The 25,451-nt window shown below is 39.8% G+C and overlaps 1 protein-coding gene and 1 long non-coding RNA gene across 2 annotated transcripts; both read left to right on the top strand.

Annotated features, from left to right (window-relative positions):
• Positions 1–1,809: 1,809 nt before the first annotated feature.
• nat16l (N-acetyltransferase 16, like) lies at positions 1,810–24,623 on the top strand. The gene is made up of 5 exons (XM_078281752.1): positions 1,810–1,860; positions 20,643–20,839; positions 21,460–21,569; positions 22,241–22,355; positions 24,063–24,623. The coding sequence occupies exons 2-5, from the start codon at positions 20,651–20,653 to the stop codon at positions 24,621–24,623; spliced, it is 975 nt and encodes a 324-aa protein (XP_078137878.1). The 5' UTR covers positions 1,810–1,860; positions 20,643–20,650.
• Positions 9,598–10,564, top strand: LOC144537903 (uncharacterized). The gene is made up of 4 exons (XR_013503916.1): positions 9,598–9,723; positions 9,809–9,907; positions 10,028–10,101; positions 10,511–10,564. It is a non-coding gene; the product is annotated as an uncharacterized LOC144537903 (long non-coding RNA).
• Positions 24,624–25,451: the final 828 nt, after the last annotated feature.

Genomic DNA, 25,451 nt, shown 5'->3' with positions numbered 1-25,451 from the left:
AGATATTTCCAATATTATCACGAGGCTCATGCTGTAATTGACTGGAGGAAGTATTAAGTTAGTTTTGTGATCCTTCATATGTTTAAGTTAACGTAGTACTGTTTATGCCGTTGTGAAGAGTTAAGTTAATAACGTCTCCAGGTGGGGAGGATGCCCGTTGTGTATGGACGCCATTACGTAGTACCCTCGTCTAACCAAAAGGTGTCGCCATAGACCGTTGTGTGACCTGGTCAATGATACATATGTGAAGTTCGTTTATTTCTCTGAAGAGTAATATTCTCATTTGTATGCAACTCTAGGTTACTGCTTCTGTTAAAAATGGGCATTGCAATGCTTATTGTTTATGTTTAAATGAGTCTTGGTGGTTTGATTTGGTTATATACATATATACAGACAATTCTTTATTCATGTTTCACCGTAGTTTATGTCCTGTTGCTGTCAAGATGCCAGTGCCTAATGGTGATTTATTGTTATTCCAGACTGATGACAAAACTGAGTGTTGAACTGCACCAACTAATACTGCTGGAACACAATACAGTTCAGAGAAGAAATTACGTCTCCTCATCTTCATCCCTGTGTCCTGACCGATACACCATCCTGTTTACTGCCAAACCTAAATGAGCTAGCCCTACCTAATTACCTCCGCAACAGCGGGGGGTAAGGTGATGTAAATGTGGCCCCATTTGCTCTTTCTCAGACCCACACTGTGTCTGTAAGTAATCTAATAAACACTCCAGCGAACTCCTAAAACGATTTTGAGTGATTTCCTCAACAATAAAAGAACCAATAAAAAGCTGAGCAGCCAAGTGTCCAATTACTTTTGGTCACCTAAAATTTAGGGACTATGAGGACTATGTGTCTGTCTGCACTTTAACCCCATAGTCATTGTTTCATTTCAAATCCAATGTGCTGTACAGAGCCAAAACATCAACTGTCCAAATACTTGGACTCCACTATGTATCACAATGAAATTACATTACAAAAGAGCACAGTCTTCTGTAGACCTATAAACAAGGTATTAAAAGACAGGAATATAGAAATAGGAGTGCATTTTGTGATCTTTTTCCAATTAAATGGCATCAAAGAAACGCTCAGATTCATAATGCAGTTGAAATAGCTGCGTCAAGCCAGCTAGTTCGCTAGACTACAAATGGAAGTTAGGCGATTGTGCTTTCAAAATAAAAGTATAAAATGTGTCGAAATTATGGGGAAATAAGTATTAGCGTGGACAGAATAACAAAAATCGTATCACAGTGTATCGTGAGGGAGTTAAAATGCAGTTGTTAAATAGGCCTATATTTTTTTTTTCTGAATGTCATTTTATTGGCATATATTAATAGCTAAAAATAGATTAAAAATAGAAATAGAGTTTAAAAATGGGAAAAAAAAAAAATAGAAATACATAAATTGGATATTTATACAACAGTAGACAGCCTTCCAAATTGCCGGGTAGCCTATAATATAAGTTTTGCTGTTTGAGAATCTGGATATATTTAGGAGCCATAGGCCTATATGGTAATTAATATACAGTGTGAAAACGACATTTAGCTGGAAAAAACGGCAGTTGCAATTTCATTTGAAACACATTCATATTCAACAAAGGTTATATTTTGAAGGGTGTGAGCGGATGTCCTATAGTTTTTGTTGTATTAATGGCTTGATATTTAACGTTAGTGGGCATGCCCGAGGAATGAGCCAAGAAGTCGGAACTAAGGATTTGCTGAGTCAGGAAAGCAGCGAGTCACGGGATAAGTAAGCCTGTCATCTCTATTGTACAGTTAGAAAGCAGACAATCGCAGAGGACACTTCGACATTCAGTGAGCCAGCTGCTGCCTTATTCTCCATATTCTCTAAGAGCAAGTAAGTTATTGTAATACTATAATAGATGGCCATGCAGTGTATGGTACAGATACAAGTTTTTGCATATTGGAAATGATTACTTTCTGACACTTTGTATACATTTAATGGAAGTGGCTATTAACTTTTTGCAGCCACCAGTTTGCACAGGCTAGACTTCACTAATAATTAACTACAGTCATTGATCGCCAGTAGGCCACTGTAGCGTTCTCTTTGAACTTGTGCAGTAAACCCTCAACTATGGTAAAGTCCCCTGTCTGTGTCTATCATCATTTACCACCAAAGTTTAGAAATCTGTTGAAATCTCGCTAAATCTCTGGGGAGATTATGGCGAAAGTGGCGCAATGCTCTACGAACCACTAATCCCTTAAAATAACCTTTCATTTACATTACTTCACCCCTTAATTCATGCAAAATCCCCTTAAAATGAGTTCAGGGAGTTATTAATGGAGGAGACCATGATACTAACCTTACTTTTTTAAAGGCATGTTATTTTTAATGGGTAATTAATGTTTATGTAATGAGAAATGAAGGACATTTCGGGGATAAAATTAAGGGGTTTGGTTTCATAGTGCTCATTGATGACTGACAAGATATTATTTGGTCAATGTGACAAATTATGAGACGTAGAGTGACGATCATATTATTTGGTCAATGTGATAAATTATTAGTCGAAGGAACTATGAACTTAGAAGAGTCCTGGATGATTTTTTAAAATTTTTTATATGGTTTCCAAAAAGATTTCTTGTGATTTTTGCTAGATCTTTGCCCTCCATCATAAAGTTTATAACTGTAACATGAAATTTGGACTCTGGACGCTGAGCTAGAGAGTGACACACCTTGCCAAACCTAATTGACCCTGAAAATATACAGGTTACTGTGGTGTTCCATTGTTCACAGGATTGACTACAAAAAGAGTCAGACAGCTGGACAGGTTTCAGCTTTATTGAATATAACTTTACTGGCAACCCACTGATATGATACAACACTTTACACTTGCTATGTTTACCAAATAGTTACTTTAGCAATAGCGATGCCTTCACATACTGTTGTAAATATTGTAATTCACTGATTCTTGAGAACTGGGACAAAACAGGTGTTAAAGGTACACAAAATTACCATAATTTATCTGCAGGGGGTTGATAGGGTTGTTGATGAATAGCAATGACTCAACCTACTTTGATTTGTAACAAAAACTCCCCACCCAAAGCCTCAAAGTAAATTCCAAATTAGTATTCCTATAAAACATCCCAAGAAATCTCATGTTTTGGTGCAAACTCCTGACTTAAGCCTAAAAATCTCGTTTTCGTGAGCGAGCCGCAGTTCATCCATTCACACCAGAAGCATATTTCTCCGCGCCGGCCAGCAGCTCTTCTGCACTACTGGAGGAGAAATACACTATGGAAACAGGCTGTAGGCTACTTACATTGTGCTTGGGCCTTAGACTTGGGCAGGTGTGAGAATTTCAAAACCCGTCCGATTGTCGGGAGGGGCGAATCAGGGATAAATTGGAAAAACTCCTGTAATCTGAGCCGGGCATAAGAGATGGCCTCTCGCCTATGAGCTAAATGCCACATTCAGCCTCATACACTGATAATGCCATATTGGATCTCACACAGAGCCACACTCTTCGGAATCAATTTACAGACATCTACATCTTCTTCTGTTCTGCAAACCTTAACAGTAGGTCACGTTATTACCTGTGGTTTGTGACGGTGGTGGAATAGGTAATTTAACCAATAAACGTGTTGCGCTAGCTGAGCATTGCTCCCGTCATCAGCATCGGGCTTCTGGGGCTTTAGCCGGGAATGTTTTTTGACTAGCCCAGAGTATCTTGACAGAAGAAATAAGTCTAGGCTATATCCAGGGGGTCATTGGGCCGGAACGAAAAAATAAATATACAGCAGTACCGGTGGTTGTACCTGATTTAGGAGCTTAAACTACTGGCTTGGTTCGTTTTATGACCAAAGGGTTTGGACTTTCGGGCCAATCACAGTGCTTAAAAATGGTAAACTCCACTCAACCGGGAAGCCAGGTCACATTAAACAAATGCGCAATCAAATGACAGACAGTTTAATCTGAGCCGCGGAGCTGACAGGTTGTGTTGTGAAAATGTTGAGAAAGAAGAAACTAGACATTCTTTCCTATTTTCAAGCCAATGTCAGTGATAAAACAATGTGTTCAAGTGAATTTAACTTGTTTCTATGAAGTAGCACCCTTATGAGCGAAGCTAGGCTCCTGCATTTCTGCCTCTCCACCATGTTGACATTCCAAAACAGCCCAATGGACAGAAATCTATGAGTCAATAATTCTGTCCGTTTTCCGACGGATCAGTGTGGCCGCAGCTAGTGGAATTCAACACGTGCCGTGGGATCAGGATCTGTACTGCTCAGTGCCCAGTAGTGTCTGTGCTGGTCTACTGCAGGAGGGAGACAGCTATGCAACCAAAGGCCTAATTTACAAATGTGATGTTTTGAATTACCTGAAGAATTACCTTTTGTCTTGTTCACAATAATTTATTTAAGCCTTTATTAATTATTAATTTATTATGCCCTTGGAATCTTTGATTTCTCACCATTCAGGCGAACATGTTTTAGCCTACTTATTAGCGTGTAAAATTAGGCTTCTTGTGCAGAGTTATAATTTTATGGATTTTTTTGTCAGGTAGTAGGCTATTTTACTTTATATCCAAAGTTTCTGTGTTCAAAGTCTGAGGCTGTCTGAAACAAAACAAGCGCAGAGTTAAAAGTTTTAGACGCTATTCATAGATGTTGAAAGCCTATTTTCACTTGGTGAATCATTGTCTTTTTTCCTCAAGTAAAATGCATGACAAATACATTAGCCAAATTACGGTAGGATATATTGACTGGACAATTTACAGACCACAGTTTTAGGTACGCTACAGGAATTATTATAACCTTCAATTGACAAGCAAAACACATGAGTGGAACAATGAGTGGACTGGCCACTTTAAACTTTCTTTCATTAATTCATTCAACCTTACTTTCATTAATCCAATAAATGGAGAAACCAGTGAGTCAAGGGCCATGGTGTGTGTTATGACTTCCCCATGCAAACATGGGTAAAGTCATGGGGCGGAATTAAGAAAAACAAAAACAAAGATGGAAACACAAATGGGATTTACACGGTTCATGAGTTCAAGCCTAGCTGGACTTCAAAATGCAAATACACCTTTGAAATCTTTCCCTTTCAATAGCGTGTACAAAAATACTGCCTTAGGTTATATTCTATATGGCCAGTGGACATGACACGTGTTCATGGGGTACATCATTGTACAGCAAGCCTGCAGTAAACACACTCATGCCATGTGTCTTTGTGACACCTGGCGGCTGAAATATGATACTACAACAGGGGGGCAGTGCTGTACAAGTACCCCTTGATGCAAATTGTGCTTTGAGTATTTGCTGCCACCTTTTGGAAGAATCTTACCATTACAGCTCACACAGATCTCTGGACTTTTAGACATTAAAAAGTTTGCAAGTAACATGTCAAAAATGAGTCGCTAAATAAGAACCAGATTACTACTCTCTTACTATTTCTGTATCTATGGTCAATATGTTGATTCCATTTGAAGTATTCAGAAGCTACACTTCCGTTGATACTGTAACAAAAACCTCATAACAAATTACATCTTTATACCATATTTTGTGTAACAGTATTACAGTAAATAATAGTGTCAGGTTTGACATAGTGGAAATAATAATAATAATAATTATATATATATATATACATATACATATATATATATATATATATATAAATGTGTGTGTGTGTGGACAATGCTGCTTCTGTGGATAAAAAAATAAATGCATATATTATTTTGTATTTATTTTATTTATAGTTTATTTGATAGGGACAATGCAAATTAGTGCCACTTCAACTGGTTACGAACAAGTTGATGCAACTGATGTTCTGCATACAGAGATTATGACTATTGCTATTTTCCAACTCCTGTCCCTAGTTAGGCTTTAAACTTTTTGTCACAGCAAAAAAATCTTCCAATTCCACTCCAGACAATGACAAAATGGTGTTCAGATGCATTTTTAAGTAAAACACTTTACTGCATTTAACTGCATTCAGTTTTTATTGATGCCACACAAAAAACAGCATACACCTTCACATTTAACACATCTCTGACTTCTGACATGAATAAGTTATAACTTATTCATGTTTTTGATTTTTATTCATAATTTTTATCCATAGAGGCAGCATTGCCCACATATTTTTAGGAGTGCTGGAACGCTATTGTTTTTGCTGGAATTCTTTCTTCTTTCTTCTTTCTTTTTCTCCGCTAAAAGTGTCTGCAGCTCAGAAAAAGTCCTACAGCAACCATATTTGGCAGGTGGGCTCCTATGGCCCCCCACTACTCAGTCAAGGCAGTTCACGCATATTGGCCAGATGGTGATGCTCTAACAATCAACTTTATGTTTTGGCCAATAAAAGCCCTTTCACACCAAGTGCGAATTTCTGTGCGGATTATTTGCACGGAAATTTCTAAAAAATGATTTTGTGGGTTATAATGGAAACTTGCATACCTAGGCGGGACTTTCGTGAGGGAAGAAAAAGTTGGAACCCCTTTGTCTTCTGCGGAATTCCGTCTGCGAAAATACATGCTTGACCAATGAAATTTTTTGCTTTCTATGATGTCACATTTTCAAACATTGTCCCGGGCTGAAATAAATATGTGTGGCTTTCAATCGCTCAAAAGCTTGTGTACGGGGATGATTAATATGAATGCACAACACACAAAGCCTGGCTCTTAGAGATGCACCTAAAACCTAAAAATCTTTATATCTAACCAACTGAACAAATTAATCACATTTGTACCATATCTTTTGACCAAAAAGTGGCACTGCCTTCCTGGCTGAATGGTTTATTCAGTCGGATTCTGAGCTAATGACCCATACATCAGCAACTGAACTGCTGAACAAACTGAATGAAAGCGTTTATGAGTTTGTTGCGACTCTCCATGTTTTTGGAGATAGCTAGCCAGGGAAGTCATTGCCAAGGTAGACAGATAATAGTCTTTTTCCCAAAAACTTATTTTATGTCTGCAAGCACACTGGCTCATTAGAACTGTACAAAGTGCATCCAACCACAGACATTGAACAGGTTTGAAATTTCGATTCAATTCCATTGGTGAATGATGGCGACTCATTCACTTTAAAGTATGGTTCAATATGAACGATTGATACGTGAATCAACACATCACTAGTGTATTAGTGTAGTTACATATGGAGCTTTTTTCCTATCTTTAATCAAGAGCGTGGTCTTTCAATTTGAGAGCATGATTTATTGATTTCACGTTCAGATTTTGTAATGCTTTCCCTCAAACCCTGCCCTCGCACTCAAGTAGCTCCTGCTTGCGCTTAGATTTGCTCTGCTTCTGCTCAAACTGTATGCTGCACTCAGATATAATGTTGCTTGCACACAGATTTCCTGCGCTCCAGCTTCAGCCCTTCTCCTCGCACTCAGGCTGCTTCTGTGCGCTCGTGAAACGTCTGCTCTCGGATTTCTGCTCTGCTCTCGGATTTTTTGCGCAACAACCCAGTCAAAATTCCCCAACCAATAGAATGCCAGGTGTAGTGTTGACCAATGAAATGATCCCTGCCTCGTTGCGGGTGCGTTCGCTTTACGGCGGTTACTCTTTAACCGGGTTCATCCACTCCCGCCCTCCGGGGCTTTATTAAATACGACTTTTGGAATAAAAGGACAGTTAATGTATATACCAGCGCCCGTACTTTTTCGTTTACTATAATAGCTACATCAAATAGTAGCCGTATAGCACACCGGCCTCCCGTCGGTGTGCTAGAGGGGAAAACGACGTCACCTTCATGACTCAGGAGTGGGAGTCTTGCGGATCACTGGCCAATATGGACTGCCAAAGTCAAGGACGTGAGGAAGTAAGTTTTTTATTTTAATGGTGCTATTACTGGAACCAACTTTTTTGTGATATTGTTTTATTTTGCCATACTTTGTACGCTGGCAAGGATGCCGTGAATCAACCACGTCAGTTCATGCTCATTGACAGCTGCACACGGAGAGCTATTAGCTTTCTAATGCTAGCTAAAACCAAGGTGGTAACCGCCTCGGTCTGCCCCTTCTCCTTAATACATCCATGGTCTGCCCACATTAAGCTATCTACCTCGCTGTAGCTATGATTTAGTCTTGTAGTTCCCTTCCAAGCTTAAACTGAACATACTCATGCTGAAAAGTGCTCTATTTTCAGTCTCAGCTAGCTTGATGCACAGTTAACGTTAGCTCAGTAGCGCTCCGACAGGTGCCATGCCATTGTTCCAATGGCCCATTATTCCAAAACCCCAATAGTCCGAAAACTCCATGCCTGGCTCCATCCACAACCGTGGCTTCTGACAGCCTTGACCGTCTGCTTGCTCTAACCCTAACCTCAGTGACCCCATGCCTCAACCCAACCACCTCCGGGATAACGGGCTGTCGGACAAATGGGCTTTCGGTCCACTGGGTGGACATTTTTCGGACTATTGGGGTTTCGGAATAATAATAATAATAATAATTTTCCCTTCATCCATGGGTGTAGTACATATCCTGTTTAAGTTTAATCAGTGTGGCAGTGTAAATAAAAGACTCACATTAATAAGGCACAATCCTACACCTACAGAGAAGCTCCATCCAAGAGGTGGCAAGAAATCTGATGTCTTTGCTGGGCAGCCAGCTACAAGCTGACAGTCAGCAGCAGACGGCACCTCAACACCAGACGGCACCTCAACACCAGACGGCACCACAGTCCAGAATTCAACAAGAAATGGCCAGGTTCTGTACATGTTGAAAAATTATGGGAGTAGTTTCTTCCTTTCTTGCATGCACCTACTCGGTGCATTATAAGGTTAAGACAACCAGTGTAATATGTATCATGGAATAAATCATGTCTTAAAATTGAGATTTGGCCTAATGAATATGACTTTATGTGAATCCACAGGTCATTTCCAGGCTTCTTTTCAAAAGCCCCTGCAAGGGGAAGAAAAAGATTTCGGTCTCCTTGTAGGGTGGTCACCAGCAGTGGGAAGACTGTAACCCTGCAGTTCTATATGTTGAATGAAAACACAGACAGGACACCAACAGCAAGCAGTGAGTTAACACTCCTCCTTGCTGGGATGGGGAGACACACCATCACACTGCCCGAGTCTGCTGACCACTTTGAGGTAAATTAAGCCAACCTGGATTTATTAACTAGTTTGTTTTTGTACAAAACTAACTTTGAGAATTGAAAATGTATAATGTATCCTTAACATTTGAACACTTCTACCTAAAATTTGGTGTAGTATCTAAATACACTCATGTAAATCTTTCAAACATAGAATATGGATGAAGGGTGTATTTCTTTCATATAATGTGGTGTATTGTGTTTTGTACAGATTTCAAGACTCCTGACCAGTCAGTACCCGAAACTTGAGAATATATCAGGAGGCTGGCTGCTGTATAAAGCCCTCGGTATTGTAGATATAAAAAAGCTATGTACTGAATCATTTATTTATGTTTTTATTCTTCATTTATTCACTTAGGCTATTGCTCGTTTCAGGTGGATCGGGACAACGCAAACTTTCAGTTATCCCCCCAGAAGCTGAAGGTTATAATGCCCACTTTTTAAAAACTCTGACCGGAGGAGGAAAGAACACCATCTACATTCTTCCACTCCAGGATTAATTAGATACATCCCCTCTTCCTCCAGACGCACCAGAATTTCAAAAGATGCCTAAGGCAACTTGTACAGTCTGCGGATCTAGCATGCCATTGCAAGTGTTGGCTGTGCATGTGAAGTCCTGTGTGGACCAGCCATCATCAGGGGATGACTTTGATCTTCATGGAGGGGTAATTCAAAATTTGAACAGCTTTTGATTTTTCTCATCATTTTAAAGAAAGATTTTACAAGTGTAACCCCTAATATATTTTTTAGTCTTCACCTGATGTGACAATTGTTGCTGAGTCCATTCCAGCAGAATCTACACCAGGGACTAGGAATACCACACTAAGCACAACCATGAGACCAAATTTGGTAATACAAAATCATTTAATACCAGCCCTATAAAGGTAAAATTGTCATGCAACCAATAGCAATTATTTAATTAATTTAAGTAGTTTTCTTGTCTTTCTGTGTTACTGCTTTTGCATTTAGGCTGCCTGTCCAATATGTCAAATGGAATACCCACTGGATTATTTACAAGCCCATGCCAGCTCATGTGGAGACAGGTGAAAATAGATACATTATTTTTTCTCTGTAAGAGATAAACAGAAAATTCCTATTTGGAATGTGTGAAATTTGGAATAAAGGACAGGGTCATTAAAAGTTAAAGTATTGGATGGAGAAATTGTGTGCTATTAGTATACAGTATATGGCCTCAGAGAAAATCAATAACATTAAGCACTGTTCTGACTCTGGTTATTTTAATCCCTTTAGAATCTGAATAAAAAGTACAAATTCTGGGATGCATTACCTTTAGTAATTCAACAATACAGAGGCTCTCCTGTAATGTTAATCTTGTTCCCTTCTACTGTATACTTCTACAGCAACATAAAGGCTTTAATGGATACTCTTTACAATTGTAAATGTACATAATGGTCATTTGTAATCCTTGTGTAATCATGTTTTACTTGATAGTCTGGAGGAAACGCCTTCCAGGGTGGAAGATGTCTCTAAATCAACTGAAGGTGAAATTGAAAAGTATGTATTTCAGTTTACATTACATTTTTAATCAGTTTACATTTTCTGATTCAATGGAGAAAAAAAAAATTACTGCTACTCCAGGCATCATCAAAAACAAATGCATAGCTTGTATCTACCTATATTCATGTTTTTCAAGTTGTTATTCAAGTTATTCAACTTGTACTGTTAAGGATAAATGTAAAATATTGAAGTCATTTATGAATTGGACTGAAATATTTTAGAAATGCATGCAGTATTTTGGAAAAATCAGATGCACTGAACAGTTTGTAAGCATTTCTATAATGTACTGTATATAATCTAGCAATACATCTAGATTGAATTTTATCACTAGCCACCTCAACCATATCTCATCAAATCAATATTCAAATAAATGTTCGCCCTAAAAGTAATATCCTGCACCATACCCAGCCCTACTGTTTGTACCCAAGTGTGGGTCATAGCATCTTTCACTCGTCATAGACTTGAGCATTGAATGAAAGATTTGACTAACACTTAACAACTCTTTTCCTTTCCTTTTCCCCCTCTTTAGTCTTGATGATGTTATCCAGGCAATTGCTAATGCAGTAACCACAGATGGCAAAACCTTTGACATCACAGTGTCACGCCAAAACATGTTGGAGAGGGGCCTTACGCAATGGCAGCGCCAAAAAAAAACATCCCCAACTAATGAACTGAAAGTAATCTTTTTAGGTGAAGCTGGTATAGATACAGGGGCTCTCCGTAAAGAATTTCTGACAGGTATGTGTAGTATAAAAAAAATAAAAAGATATGCCATCAGAATAATTTGAAAGGTTCTATAGTCACATAAAAGTTCTACTTTAAATATTGTAGTTATGCAAGATGTCTAATTGTGCATTTTATCAGGAAATTTAATGTAATGCATAATTGTAATCATGTTTAAGGAATGGTGGCGGGAATCGAAAAGCGGTTCTTTGAGAAGGGCACACATGGCAGAAGACCTAACTACCGTATTTCCTCTAATAGTGGCCCGGGCCTTTATTTACCTCAACTGCAGAGGGTACCAAGCCTTTATTGGAAGCAGGCTTATATTAGAGACAGGCCTTTATTTCTAATTCCCTCTGTTTGATAAGTATATTTGCTCATATTTTAGTACGAAGCCTCCTTGTTTTCTGATCTGCTTCTGTTGGGGGTACGTTAGGTAGACGTTTTTTTGTTACTGCAATGCATTACGATAATTACGGTAATCGACGACGGCATGCACCAGAGACTTCCGCCGGCCGAGCCATCTTGTGGCACTTGTACATTACTACAAACTACAGTTACAAACAGGCACCAGGAGTTTACCGGTATCCACCGTTGTTTGCATGTAAGCTGAAGCTAACTGAAGCTAACTGAACCTGGGCGCCGATGTGTTCCCGGCGATCCGGCCAAGATTTCGGCGGGGGTCCGGGGCTTGGATCGGGAGGATCAATGCGGGCCGTGGGCGTGGTGGAGAGGACAGCGGCGGAGAGAGGAGACGGACACGGTGCAGCTATATACTAGGTTTTGACCTAGTCTTGTTTCCTTTGTTTTTTCCCCCGGCCTGTATTTGGGGCCGGCCTTTATTTGTTCGTGTCGACGACGGCCCCGGCCATTAACGGAGACCCGGCTTTTAATTGACTACAGGCCACTATTAGAGGAAATACGGTATTCACTGTCTGATTTGGACAAAGGTCATTTCAGGTATGTGCTTTATGCTCCATTTCAGTGTCTGGTATCTGGATTGGGTTAATCTGTACAGTAAACCAAAACACTGAGCTGCAAGAGGTAATAAAGCTCCGTAGAGCTTAGGGGAATTAAAGAGTCGGGTGATAGTTTTATCTCTGCGTACATCATTGTGAGCAACAACAACATTTTTTATTAAATCATCACTGTTTTCTTAACAATTCATTGTGATTAGCCAGTTACATCAATTTTAAAAAAGCACTTGTGCCTTTGTCGTTTTTTCAGGACTGTTGGAGAAATAATGGCTGCCAGCTTGGCCCAAGGAGGACCAGCTCCGAATTTCATGATGCTTTGGTGCTACAAGTTCCTGTGCACTGGGTCCCTGGACTTTGAAAACTTGGACAAAAACGATGTGGGAGATGATCAATATACTGATCTCTTATCAAGAGTAAGAACATAAACACTTAGTTGATAGCCTAACCTTAAATACACCAATTACGGCAAAATTACTGACCTGACAGTTACAGAGTCTTCGTAACATAAGCCTTTCTTGACATGACAAAGCAAAGACTAATCGGTAGTCTAGATCTGACAAAGCATGGAGACAACCATGATACGATCACACTTTATTGATCACCAGGAAGAAAATTAAGTAAATGAACAGATCAGGGCACCGACTATCTCTGTCACTCATACAATCCTGTCATCAGGAGCAGGCCATACAATAGCCAACACACCTGTAGCTCGAATTGTGTCATTCTTGAAAAGCCCTCACACAACTCTCAGATCAGTCAAGTTAGTAATATCACTTGATGTGTATCTTGACAACACATAAGGTGTTGTCTGTTTTAATTTCAGGTGGAGGCAGCCACTGAGACAACAATTCAAGGTCTCACAGAGGAGATCTTGAACTGTGGGTACACAGGATTAATCAGTTTGGAGAAAAAGGACGAAATAATCCGGTATGTTGGAGGTGTTGGTGCTTAATGTACTGTTTCAGAATCAAAAATGTGTGTGTGTGTGTGTAGGCATGAAAGTTTCTAGATTTCAAAAACCATAAAAACTACAACTCCACACTTTGGCATCATCACCACCAACATGGTGAAGCTATAACAATGACTTTTTCATTGTGGTCTATAATTTAACCATAGTCCTATTGAGACAAAGTCATTATGTCACTGTATTACGTATAGACGTATGCCCTGGTCATTATTGCCTGACCAGACTTTCTGTCAATTTGTCATTCCCTTCTGCTGCCATTTTGCCATAACTGGGTTCCCATGTTTTGGGGATAAAATGGCCTTTTTTTTAATGAAATACCATACCCCAATTGTTGATTAAATAAAATTTGGTGGCTATACATGGATGTACACATATGAATAATGAGTAATGCTGCACATTTTGGTTTCACTGTATTCCCAAATAAAACATTACACATTACATTCCCCATAAATTCCTAAAGTTTTAAGTATTTTGTGATTAATCATGTTTATTTTTGTTTTAAATGTTATGTTGTTTGTGTCTGTGCATGTGTGTTTGTGTGTGCATGTGATTTATTACAAAAACAGTGCTATTGTCCTCCATACAAACCTGAGGCTGCTCCCGATTCTGCTGCAGATAAGGGATGGCTTGAAGCTGTATGGCTTGTGTGGTATCATGGGCAAATACCCTGATATCTGTCAGACTTTGTTCGTACCAGGGGTAGAAATGACAGTAAGTGCAGCATAGATACAATTTTAAGATTCATATTTTCTGTTGCATCATGACAGTCTTTTTTCAGTTCTATATGACTTAGAAGTTGAGTTGAAATGGTGCTTCAGTTAGTCTTAAATGCAAAAGAGTGACAAGTGCTTGACTTACTTGTTTAGTGTAGATCAGACTTCTTACACAAGAAACTTCAACATAATGAAATACCAAAGGATATGGGAGGTAGGAGAACTTATCTCCAGAGTATCACTTAAATGGGATCGCAAACCAGACAAACATTAGCATTACTTGGGGATGTGGCAGGATCAGTGTTAGAAGTATGATCGCAAACTATTATACCAAAAAAGGCAATGTTAGATGAGCCCTCAGTCTCTAAAAAGATACAAAAGTACAAAATCAATGACTCTGGTAACTGCTTCACCTCCCATGTAGTCTACATGCTTACACATCTAGGTGCCTCATGAATGATGGACAAAGTAAAGGCCAAAGGAGCTCAGTAACAATGTACAGTATATCACAGCGTTTAACAGCTATTATAAGGCCCAAAATAATGGATAACACCATTGCAAGACAAAATCAAAACCATGAATCTGTACAATCACTCATCTTAAAGGGGCACTGTAAATATTTAGCCTTTCTCAAGAAGTTCTGGTATGGCGATGAGGTTGTTTTTATATTAAGTCTTTATATATACACTGAAAACTGGATTGTGCTAATGGGTCATCTGCTTTCATTTGACAGGCTGATGCAGACTTCATCATCTGTGTGCCAAGCAGAATTCAGTGAGAGAGGCTCAAACAAGGAACAGGTGGAGGTGACTTTAATGAATCATCTGCAGGATTTCCTCCAGGAACTGGAGCAAGGTAAAATAATTTGCTGTTCTGTGACTGAAATTTAACCATCTTTATTGGTTCATAAAATCAAATAAATCAAATCAATAACATAGGTTCCAAAACCTATTACACATTTACAAAATCTCTTCCTTACTTTTTAAATAGATATCTGCAATACAAACATTCTGTTCATAATTTTTTCCATCTGCAGTATAATAAGCACCCTCTCTGGCATTTGCAATCCATTTTTGTCTGTATAGTAGCAGAAACACATTCTTAGCTGTCTTTGCCCCCACCAATATTACTGGTACATGGACCACTCCTATAGTACATGGACAAACTACGGGAGGTGGATTTTGTTGTCTTTTTCTAATCTCAGAAAAATCAATCTTAAAATGTTACATTCTATCTCATTGCCTCTAATTTCAGATGAAACTGAATCAGGGATGGAGAAAGCTGCACCTCCCTCATTGTCTCCAAAAGCATTTCTTCAGTGGATAACAGGGCAAGGCCATGTTCCTGTCCTGCAGGAAGAGAAGAGACGTTTCAAAGTAAATGTAAAGTTCGATCATCACTGCCAGTCACATTTTGGGGAACACAGGATATGCTATCCATCTGTTGCAGCTTGCAGTAGCACCATCACCTTCCCTGTTCAACACATGAGATCATATGAAGATTTCAAAGTAGTCCTGGTGGAGGCATTCCATCTGGGACAAGAATTCTCAAGGGTGTAGATGAATAAGTTGTTCATGCAACTGTTGTGGCAGGTTTTGTAGTGAAAGTAGATGTATTAACTTGTGGGTGAGTGAAAGAGATGGTTTTAATGAAATTTCATGTACAACCTTGTTTATCTGTGAATCTGTTTTCATTTCAGTAGTTCAAGTTTAATGAAATGTAATGTTCAACATTGTCATTCACTGTATCACCAATAGTTGTAAAAGAAGAAGAAACACTGCCACAGATGAAAAACATATATACATTTTAAAACAGTCTGTCAGGAAAGAACACCTCTGTTCTAAATAAAAAGATGTTTGTTAAATTCTACAAACTTTGACTTGGTCTTTTTTATATGTCTACATGTATATGGCACAGCAGTTGGTGCTCAGACTTACCAACATGACAGTTGCTCACTGAAAGATTTGAAGACAACGACAGTAAATGTCTCGACCATGGGAGTCGGATGGGTCTGTAGGGTTCACAGCAGCTTGAAGGTCTGTCATATCTTGCTCATTTAGGGGCGTGGGAAATTCTGGAACAACAACCCCAGATTCTGGTAGGGACTCATCACGGTAAAGGGCACTCTCCCAGTCTATGTCAAGTTCTTGCAGATCCTAGGATTCAAATAGCAGTTTAAATGAAGCATAAATTTATAGAGATAATTGCAGAAAAGTTAGTGTGCACCTCAACATTCTCAGCCTCATCTGTGCTGTTTTGCAGCAGGCCCAACTGCCACAACTGCTGAGGGGTCACGTTTCCCTCTGTGCGGAGGGGGTGATGGTTCCAGCCCTCAGTAAAGGTGTGAAGGTCGCTGCGGAGACGGGGTAGGAACACAAAGTGCACCAGGAAGATGTACAGCGTGTTTGAGATGTCCAGTAGTCCCTCTTCTTCAAGACTGTGCAGGACATCATAATATGTGCTAGTTACTGCAGTCCACACATCACGCCAAAGCCGTTCGATTCTGTTGTGGAAAAATGGTAAAGTCATTTGGGAAACAAGCAGTATGTCACCTTTTGAGTTAGAGACAGTGTAAAGGGTAAAAGGGGCACTTAAATGTATCATAATAGTCACCGGCCTTGAAAGCCACCCAGTCGCACATCCCCTTTAAGAGGACAATATATGCCAAAATGTTGATTCATAGAATTAAAAATTAAAAAGACTGCATTAGAGAAATGAGTGTGCAGCTTTCCACTCCTTCCTTTGGAACCAGTATTTTTCCATAGTATGGCTCAATTTGAATGATTACAGTACAATGTCAGACCAGGAGCTTGACAATTTAGTGTCTGAAATCAAAGCTCAGATGCCCCATATTGGCTACAGGTTAGTCATGGGAAGACTGAGGTCCTTAGGCCATAGGGTACAGTGGAGCAGAATGAAGGCAGCTATGCATAGAGTAGATGCAGCTGGGATTCTTGCTCGTATGACACAGTGAGAGGCACCCCTTTTACTTGTTCATGTGGATACTAACACAAACTGATAAGGTTAGTTGTTTTCAAATTGCAGTTGTAAATTAAATTCAAGTAATCATATCTGAGGTCTTGATTGACATACAACTGCACACACACAGAAAAATTGACAGTCATGTCAATGCTGACTCAAGGTTAATGTTACCTTGCTAAACATTTGATTATATTTACCTCTGGTTGTTGGCAGGTTCCAGGTACATGATCTGGACACAAATATAAGCACCCCTTAAATATAAGACATTATCAGCCTTGTGTTAACCCTGAGTGTAAGTCATTGAAACAGCTGCATTTGATAGTGTTATATGCCACCTAACATGGAAAAAATTATCCAAAAATCACTGTGATAACTGTCACAAAAAATATATTATTTTAATCTGAGTACCTTTCTGGAGAAGCCATCAATGCCCCCAAAAATGACCATGTTATACCTGTTTAGGAGAAAGTAGAATTGAGTGTATGTATGTGTTTGTTACAGATGATTCATTTATTTTACAACTGCAATTTGAAAACAACTTACCTTATGAGTTTGTGGTTAGTATCCACATGCACAAGAGAAAGGGGTGCCCTTACAGAGTAGCTTCTCCTCACAACACAGCCTAACTGTGTCATACGAGCAAGAATCCCAGCTGCATCTACTCTGTGCATAGCTGCCTTCATTCTGCTCCACTGTACCCTGTGGCCTAAGGACCTCAGTCTTCCCATGACTAACCTGTAGCCAATATGGGGCATCTGAGCTTTGATTTCAGACATTAAAGTGTCAAGCTCCTGATCTGACATTGTACTGTAGGACCCTGACACAGAAATTCCAAATTCCACCATTCGACGGAATACTGTAACCTCACTGACTCCCAGCAGTTTTGCTATGCATGGTATGGGCAACTGGGTGTCTATCAAGGCCTGTAACTTGTCCTGTTGAATGATGAATTTGGGTCGCCCCCTTGCCCCTTGCACTGCCTGTATCTCAACAGATGGAATATGTTGCTCATTTTCCACCTGACGTCTAACCAGATTGCACAGTTCTCTCAGGGCATTTACTATATTCACTGGCAACCCTATCTGCTCTGCGAATGTGTCAATCAGTATTAATTCATGGGTGCACATGAAATTGAGATAGTCGAGGTCCGAGTCAGGACGGCTGACCACGTATTGCATCTTGTTTTGCAATCTCTCCAAGATGTGACGTCTAAGCAGGTTCTGTAGGAAAAGTAGGCAATAAATATAGGTACATTTCATGTTACACAATTAATCTTTTAAAAAAAAAAAATTGTGCATTTCTCTGAAGCAAATGTAGTGAGGTCAACATACGATCTTAAATTAAAAATGACATGAATCTATGTTCATATATAACATTTTCAATACCACTTTCTGATAAGGCACCCTTTTTAAAAGGTTTATAAGCATTAATCAATGGCTTAATTAATGGTAAATAAACAATTAATAAGCATATTGTTTGGGTTGCCAGGTTGTGAAAAATCCCTCCTTTCTATACCACCATAAGTCATTGATAAAGGATTAAATGTTTCACATTGTCTGATAAGTCATCAGGTCTGCAGTTATAAATGATTATAGGTCATTAATAAAGGGTTAGAGTTTCACATTTTCTAAGTCATCAGGTCTGCAGTTATACTTAAAGTCATTAATGAAAATAATTAAAGTCTACAGTTATAAATGTTAATAAATTGTTAATAAATGGATTTTGGCCTGGATGCCCTGCAGCCCTCTCCAGAAGGTAACCTCCTAAAGAATTAGATCAAGCAAATGTTGTGGTGGTATAGAAAGGAGGGATTTTTCACAACCTGGCAATCCAAAATTAATGCCTATTAATGACTTCTAAATGATTTTCAAAGCATTAGTAAATGATTTATTAACAATTAATGAAGCCATTAATTAATTTTCACTTTTATTTATTCAGGGGAGTTTCACTGAGAGCAATGCTCTCTTTTTCAGGAACGCCCTGATCACATTCACACCTGGAAGCTGATCAGTACAACCACTGTCTGATCTGCTGGCCACTGAGCAGCTCCACTGGAGCGGTCGGTGTTAAGGGCCTTGCTCAAGGGCACCTCAGTGGTGGTAATGAGGGAGGGGCAAGCGCTGCTTTTCACTTTCCCCACCCAGATTTATCCTGCCGGTCCGGGGGATTGAACCGACGACCTTCCGGTCACAAGCTCGCTTCTCGAACCTTTAGGCCACCACTGCCCATTGTGGGCAGTGGTGGCCACAATGCTTATAAACCCAGTCAAACCCAGAGAAATTATGAGTAGCTAACTTAAATGTGTATCTCAATCTCCAATAATCACGCAGTAGCATTAACTGAGATTGGAATAAATTGGAATAATATCTGTGACACAAGTGAAGGATTTCCTCAGCTTTAACAGTAACAGACCCCTCGTTGTTCAACTGGAAAGCTAGTGCTTAATGTCTGCAATGTAACTGATTTAATTGTAGATATGTTACAGATATGATACCTGCAAGTGGGGACGTGTTTACCGTATTTACAATATGTGAAACCTTTCTGATAGAGCAGACTTTGACACAGCAACGGTAAACATCATTTGAAGAGAAGGATATATACACAACACACCAATTGCGTTTTTAAAATGTAGTAGCTCATTGAATTTACTTTTGTTTTCTACTGTCTTAATGTGTTAGCTGGTTACTTTTGCTGTTGGTACTTTTCCCATTCCTAAACACTAAAATACAGGAAAAAAAGAAACACGGCGGCGTCCATTTTGTTGTTAGTTGCCTAGCAACAATGTTCCCATAACGTACAACACTTGAAAGCCAAGCATATTATCATGGATGTATTCTTGTGCCGCAAATATGACTTAACCAATTCAATTTGAAGGAAGTAATAGCACCATTAAAATAAAAAACTTACTTGAGGTCCTTGACTTTGGCGGTCCATATTGGCCAGTGATCCGCAAGACTCCTGCTCCTGAGTCATGAAGGTGACGTCGTTTTCCCCTCTAGCACACCGACGGGAGGCCGGCTACTATTTTATGTAGCTATTATAGTAAACGAAAAAGTGCGGGCGCTGGTATATACATTAACTGTCCTTTTATTCCAAAAGTCGTATTTAATAAAGCCCCGGAGGGCGGGAGTGGATGAACCTGGTTAAAGAGTAACCGCCCGTACGGGACGCTCTAAGAAGTAAAGCGAACGCACCCGCAACGAGGCAGGGATCATTTCATTGGTCAACACTACACCTGGCATTCTATTGGTTGGGGAATTTTGACAGGGTTGTTGCGCAAAAAATCCGAGAGCAGAGCAGAAATCCGAGAGCAGACGTTTCACGAGCGCACAGAAGCAGCCTGAGTGCGAGGAGAAGGGCTGAAGCTGGAGCGCAGGAAATCTGTGTGCAAGCAACATTATATCTGAGTGCAAGCATACAGTTTGAGCAGAAGCAGAGCAAATCTAAGTGCAAACAGGAGCTATTTGAGTGCGAGGGCAGGGTTTGAGGGAAAGCATTACAAAATCTGAACGTGAAATCAATAAATCATGCTCTCAAATTGAAAGACCACGCTCTTGATTAAAGATAGGAAAAAAGCTCCATAGTTACAGAGGGAGCAAGGGTGATGCAAATGCAGCACACCCATCCATGGGTGCTGCCCAGATCAACCGCAGTGTTACTGTTGGAGATTGATAAGAGTACAACTTTTGTGTTTACAACCCCAGGGTTTGCCATGGAGAGGAAGTGCCTCGGTAAGAGTGAAGGGCTGACCTTCTGGCTGGCGCAGCCTGATGACTATGAGGATGTCATGTCCATTTCTGAAGACATTTATGCGGGCAGTGATTATCTGCCGCACCGCTACCATGAGTGGATGGAGGAGCCAGGGAGGACGGTTATACTGGCACGAAGAGAGGGCAAACTGGTGATGATACACACAAACACCACTACCATGACAAATTGCTTAAAGAGTAAATAGACCTCAAACCCAAATCAGTGTTGAAGCCTTACACCTAATGGTAAAAATTAGGGTACTGAACTAGCCATCTGCTCCTGGTTGGTCTTTGGTGCCAGGTGATGTCACCACCTGTTGTACTCTATGGAAGGTGACATCACCTGGCACCGAAGACCAGCCAATAGCAGATAACCAGTTCAGTGCCCTACATTTCACCATTAGGTGTCAGGCTTTACCACAGATTTGGGTGGGGTTTAGTTACTCTTTAATTGGGAAAGATAGATATACTAGCACACAGAGAGGGGGAACTGATATATAGGTAGATGTGACTGTTGGATATAGACAGAATCACAAACACACATGCACACACAGTAATATGCATACTCCATAATACCATTTAAATTATGGTAAAATGACATGATATAGCTGCCCTATTTAAACATTTCAGTTCACCCTTAAATTTCAATCTATAATGACATGACCAAATTTAAAGTTTATAATTTCCATATCCTGGAAATATACACAGAACATGCATTGTCTGTCTGTTTCTTTCTCTTTTTCTCAGTCTCTTTTTTCACTCTCTCCACTAGGTGGCGTTAGAGTCAGGCCTGGTGGTTGATGAGGGGGCTACAGTGGTGCTGGAGGGACTGAGGGTGTGTTCTTCTGAGAGGGGTCGTGGTGTCGCTGGGGTCATACAGAGGTTGGTATAAGATAAATAAGGTGAACCTTTATTGAACACTGTGTGGAAATCGGGTCGTTGCAGCAGCAAATAGTAATAGGATACAGCAAAAAAATAGGATATAAGAAGAGAGAATAAGAATAGAGCAGACAGGGTTATATAAACATACACAACTGACTATTCCAACACATATTAAGTAGAAATGTATGAATGAAAGTATGAGGTCTGGAATACAGCATTAACAGGGTGTATAAAAAAGCAGCAGTAGTAGCAGTAACACTTATTGAGACAAAGAAAATACAAATTAAAAATATGTACCCAAAAAAAAGAAATATGTTCAGTATAGAATAAGTTATACTACAAAAACACCTACATATATATATATATATATATATATATATATATATATATATATATATATACCGTATATATATACAGGCGGTAACGAACACCATCTGATTTTACAACCAATCTAGAAGACATTTAGATATTTGCCCACATGTAAAGCCACAGCCAATTTGGTTGTATTTCAGTTATTACTGCCAGGTAATTCTTATTGAGACTTTTGAGACTTATATGATAGAATTTGATCTTGTTTTAGTTCATAGATTGCTTAGTGTTATATGCTATTGTATGTTACTGAATGCTGACCTACTGAATAAACTAGCCTGAAGTGAACTGTTTGTCTGAAGGTTTGCTGACAGCTACATGCAACAGCAGCATCCAACCATCAAGATGAAGAGAATGACCAGAGGAGATGATCCTGGGCCTGAGAAGCTGGCCAAGTTCACCCTCCTGGCACGACGGGTGTGTGTGTGTGTGTGTGTGTGTGTGTGCTTGTGTGTGTGTGTGTGTGTGTGTGTGTGTGTGTGTGTGTGAGTGTACCAGCATGCAAGATTTACATGAACTATTGTTTGTAAGATGTATGTATGCATGTGGACGTATGTGCACACATACAGATACATACATTTGTGTGGTGTTTTGTTTGAGGTTTGATAGGCTTGAAGCATGGTAAAATAGCCAGCCAAAATAACCCAGCACTACATTAGTGGTCACACCAGTGCTTACAAACTGACAAGGCTCCATTTCCAAGGCCTATTTCATCTTGGTAGCAAAACTAGAGCGTTGCAAAATGTCATCATAGATGCTGGAAACCAAAACACTTGTTTTTGCCATGTCTGCAATGCATCACATACCAGCTGAATGTTTATTGAATGTTGTCTGTTACTCGAATGGAAAAGCCCACTGTGTGGCACTTAAAGGAAAAGTTCACCCAAAAATGACAATTCAGTCATCTACTCACCCTCATGCCATTTGAAACACACTCCTAGGCTTAGGGCTACGTCACACAAACTGAAAAAGCCCTGCTTACATGTATAGTGTTAGAATGAGCAGACGTTTGAAAGTCTGATAAGTAATTGGTTAGCGTTATAAGTCACTTTCAGCAGAGGTTTTCAGTTTGTGTGACCAGAAGTGTAAACACTAAGCCGGGGAGATTCACAATACCGTGCCAGGTCTGGGTGCAGGCATGCACAACCGTTTTTTGAAAAACAATGGCTGTAGTGAAGATTTGCGCTAAATAATGGCATAAATATCTGTCTTTTCCACTCACTGTGCGATTGTTGGCTTCAGGAGACTTGGATTATGCTGCACAAGCTGTATTGAGTAATTTTATGGACATTTTTTGTTTGCTCTTTTCGGAACTTTAAAGTTTGGTCCTCAAAGACTTCAGTTGTTTTGGGGAAGGCTGCTATGGAGTTGTGCTGGCAAGCTCCAGGTGTGTTTTATGGACTAACAACCTTCACCTGTGTTTCAACTGGCATGAGGGTGAGTAGATAATGACAGAATTTTCATTTTTGGGTGAACTATTCCTTTAAGTTGATACTTCCACTACATTATTTTCTTTTGGAACTTTGTACCTTGTAACCTTAAAGCCACGGTAGACGTCATACGTACAAAAGGGCACACTTGCGGAAAAAAAAAGGGCCACATTGGCTTCAGACTCTACAGTGTGAAGAGGCTCGCTGGCTGAAATACTCAAATTCTTCACACACCAGCTTCCACTGCATAACCGTCTGTAATTGGTCTAAAATATCACATAATTTATTGTGTTGCCTTGAGGAAAAGCGTCTCCGTTTCGTTTTCTGGTTCATTGCCTTTGTGGCCAACTTTTCAACATGAATGGTTTGGAGGTTCAGTTTGCCAAGCTTGTTAGAGGATATCTGCACCTTTATGACCGATGAAATGGCTTCTAAATCCTCAGATACCGTCATCCGCCTTTGTTGCTCTTTCACCATAGCCACTGTTGTTATTTTTGTCGTCATTATTTCCAGTTTCGGTTACGGTTACCTCTTTAATCTTGATGCATGCACACTGCCCTGACATGTAAATAAATGAACAATATGAAGCAGGAGCAAGCATACACAAATGTTTGACTGTGCTTCTATTTCAGACAGGTTTGACTTTTGTATGAGTATATCACCATCTCTCTCTCTCTCTCTCCCCCCCTTCCAGGCTATTCTGCCTTTATGTGGTGAAGCAGAGAGCTTTGATGGCTTCATCTCTCTCCTGAAGAACAAACTACAATCCCCAGGAGTTCTCTCAGGTCTGGTTCCTCTGGATGAAACCCAGTTGAAGAGAGTTCTCCTTGACCACAAACTGCCATCCAGGGTCCAACTCCCTGGTGGCGCCATCATCCAGGACTGGCAGCCACTACGGCCAATGGAAGGAAACCTGGAGATCTTGAGGAGGCGGAACCTCACCTGGTTAGCTGACAGTCAGGAAGCGCCTGTCTTTCTCAGCTTCTACACCCCTCCTTATCCAATCCCATACAACAGAGGGTCGCTTCGTTTCAACATTGACATGTTTGGTACAGACCCAGTGTTGGCCCAGTGTGCGCTTGTTGGTCTAATTGAGGCTGCCTTGGCGAAGGGGGAGCTGAAGGGAATTGTAAAGGTTTTTGTGTACATGGACCAGTCATTGTGGGAGACACTACAAGCTTTCTGTGAGGGGCACCAAGGGGTGATGAGGGGTAGAGAACACTGGGAACAACTGTTTCTAGAGAGAGAGATATAGAAAATAGAGAGATACAATTCTGTCAAAAAAAAAATAGTACAACTGAACACTTTGCCAGGCCCGGCGGGAGAAACAAATTCGTGGACGGGCATTAAATTTTCTCGGGGGGGCACAATGATTTTTCAATGTAACATAAGAAAAATCATAATAGAACGCCATTAGTTTACACTTTTTGAACGATATTTCACTAACAAAGTTTATTAATTTAATTCTTTGTCAGTTCACAGATTGTTTTGTGGCAAGCAAATATCTCGTTTAAATAGATTTATTTCTTTGCATAAGCAAAACGCCTCTTAATAAGGGTTTCTCTGCAAATTTACAATGTTTATATTTTTTATAATGCGCATTGATTTATTTACTGCTGCTGCACGTCTACCGTCCAAATGGACCAATTTGCTTTACCATGCTAAAATACAACGATACTAATATATAACTTGTAGCCTAGTATATTGTAGGCTATATTATGTATTTTAACCCCCTCCGGTCAACGATGTCGGACTTGTTGCGTATATGACATACTTTATTAATATGTCTGGAACGTTGCATTAGAGAGACTTACTTTTTTTTGCCCTGAAGCTAACCATTGAGGGCTCTGGTGCGATCGTATCCCTTCCAGAAGCTTTGTAATCCAGCCTTGAACTGCAGTGTCTTTTTGGAGACTTTGTAAAATAAATCCATAATGATAAATCCAACACTGAATGTCTTCTGTGATTATTTATCCATTTTTCCGTGTTGAAAACAGTTATTGTTGTTGTTAGCCGTCCACTAGTCTAGCAATTCCACGATGCCTTGGGTTGAGTCTGTTGACCAATCAGAGGCTGTGTTTCT

Source organism: Centroberyx gerrardi, chromosome 23, assembly GCF_048128805.1.
Source record: "Centroberyx gerrardi isolate f3 chromosome 23, fCenGer3.hap1.cur.20231027, whole genome shotgun sequence".
In the NCBI taxonomy this organism is placed as follows: domain Eukaryota; kingdom Metazoa; phylum Chordata; class Actinopteri; order Beryciformes; family Berycidae; genus Centroberyx; species Centroberyx gerrardi.
The sequence above is the reverse complement of the archived record's forward strand: the minus strand, read 5'-3'. Positions and strand labels throughout refer to the sequence as shown.

Excerpts from the sequence above, each read along its gene's own strand:
- nat16l (XM_078281752.1), top strand. The coding sequence starts at position 20,651 with ATGGAGAGGAAGTGCCTCGGTAAGAGTGAAGGGCTGACCTTCTGGCTG. Across the intron at positions 21,570-22,240 it reads GTCGCTGGGGTCATACAGAG|GTTTGCTGACAGCTACATGC; the intron begins GTTGGTATAAGA and ends GTTTGTCTGAAG. Across the intron at positions 22,356-24,062 it reads TCACCCTCCTGGCACGACGG|GCTATTCTGCCTTTATGTGG; the intron begins GTGTGTGTGTGT and ends CCCCCCTTCCAG.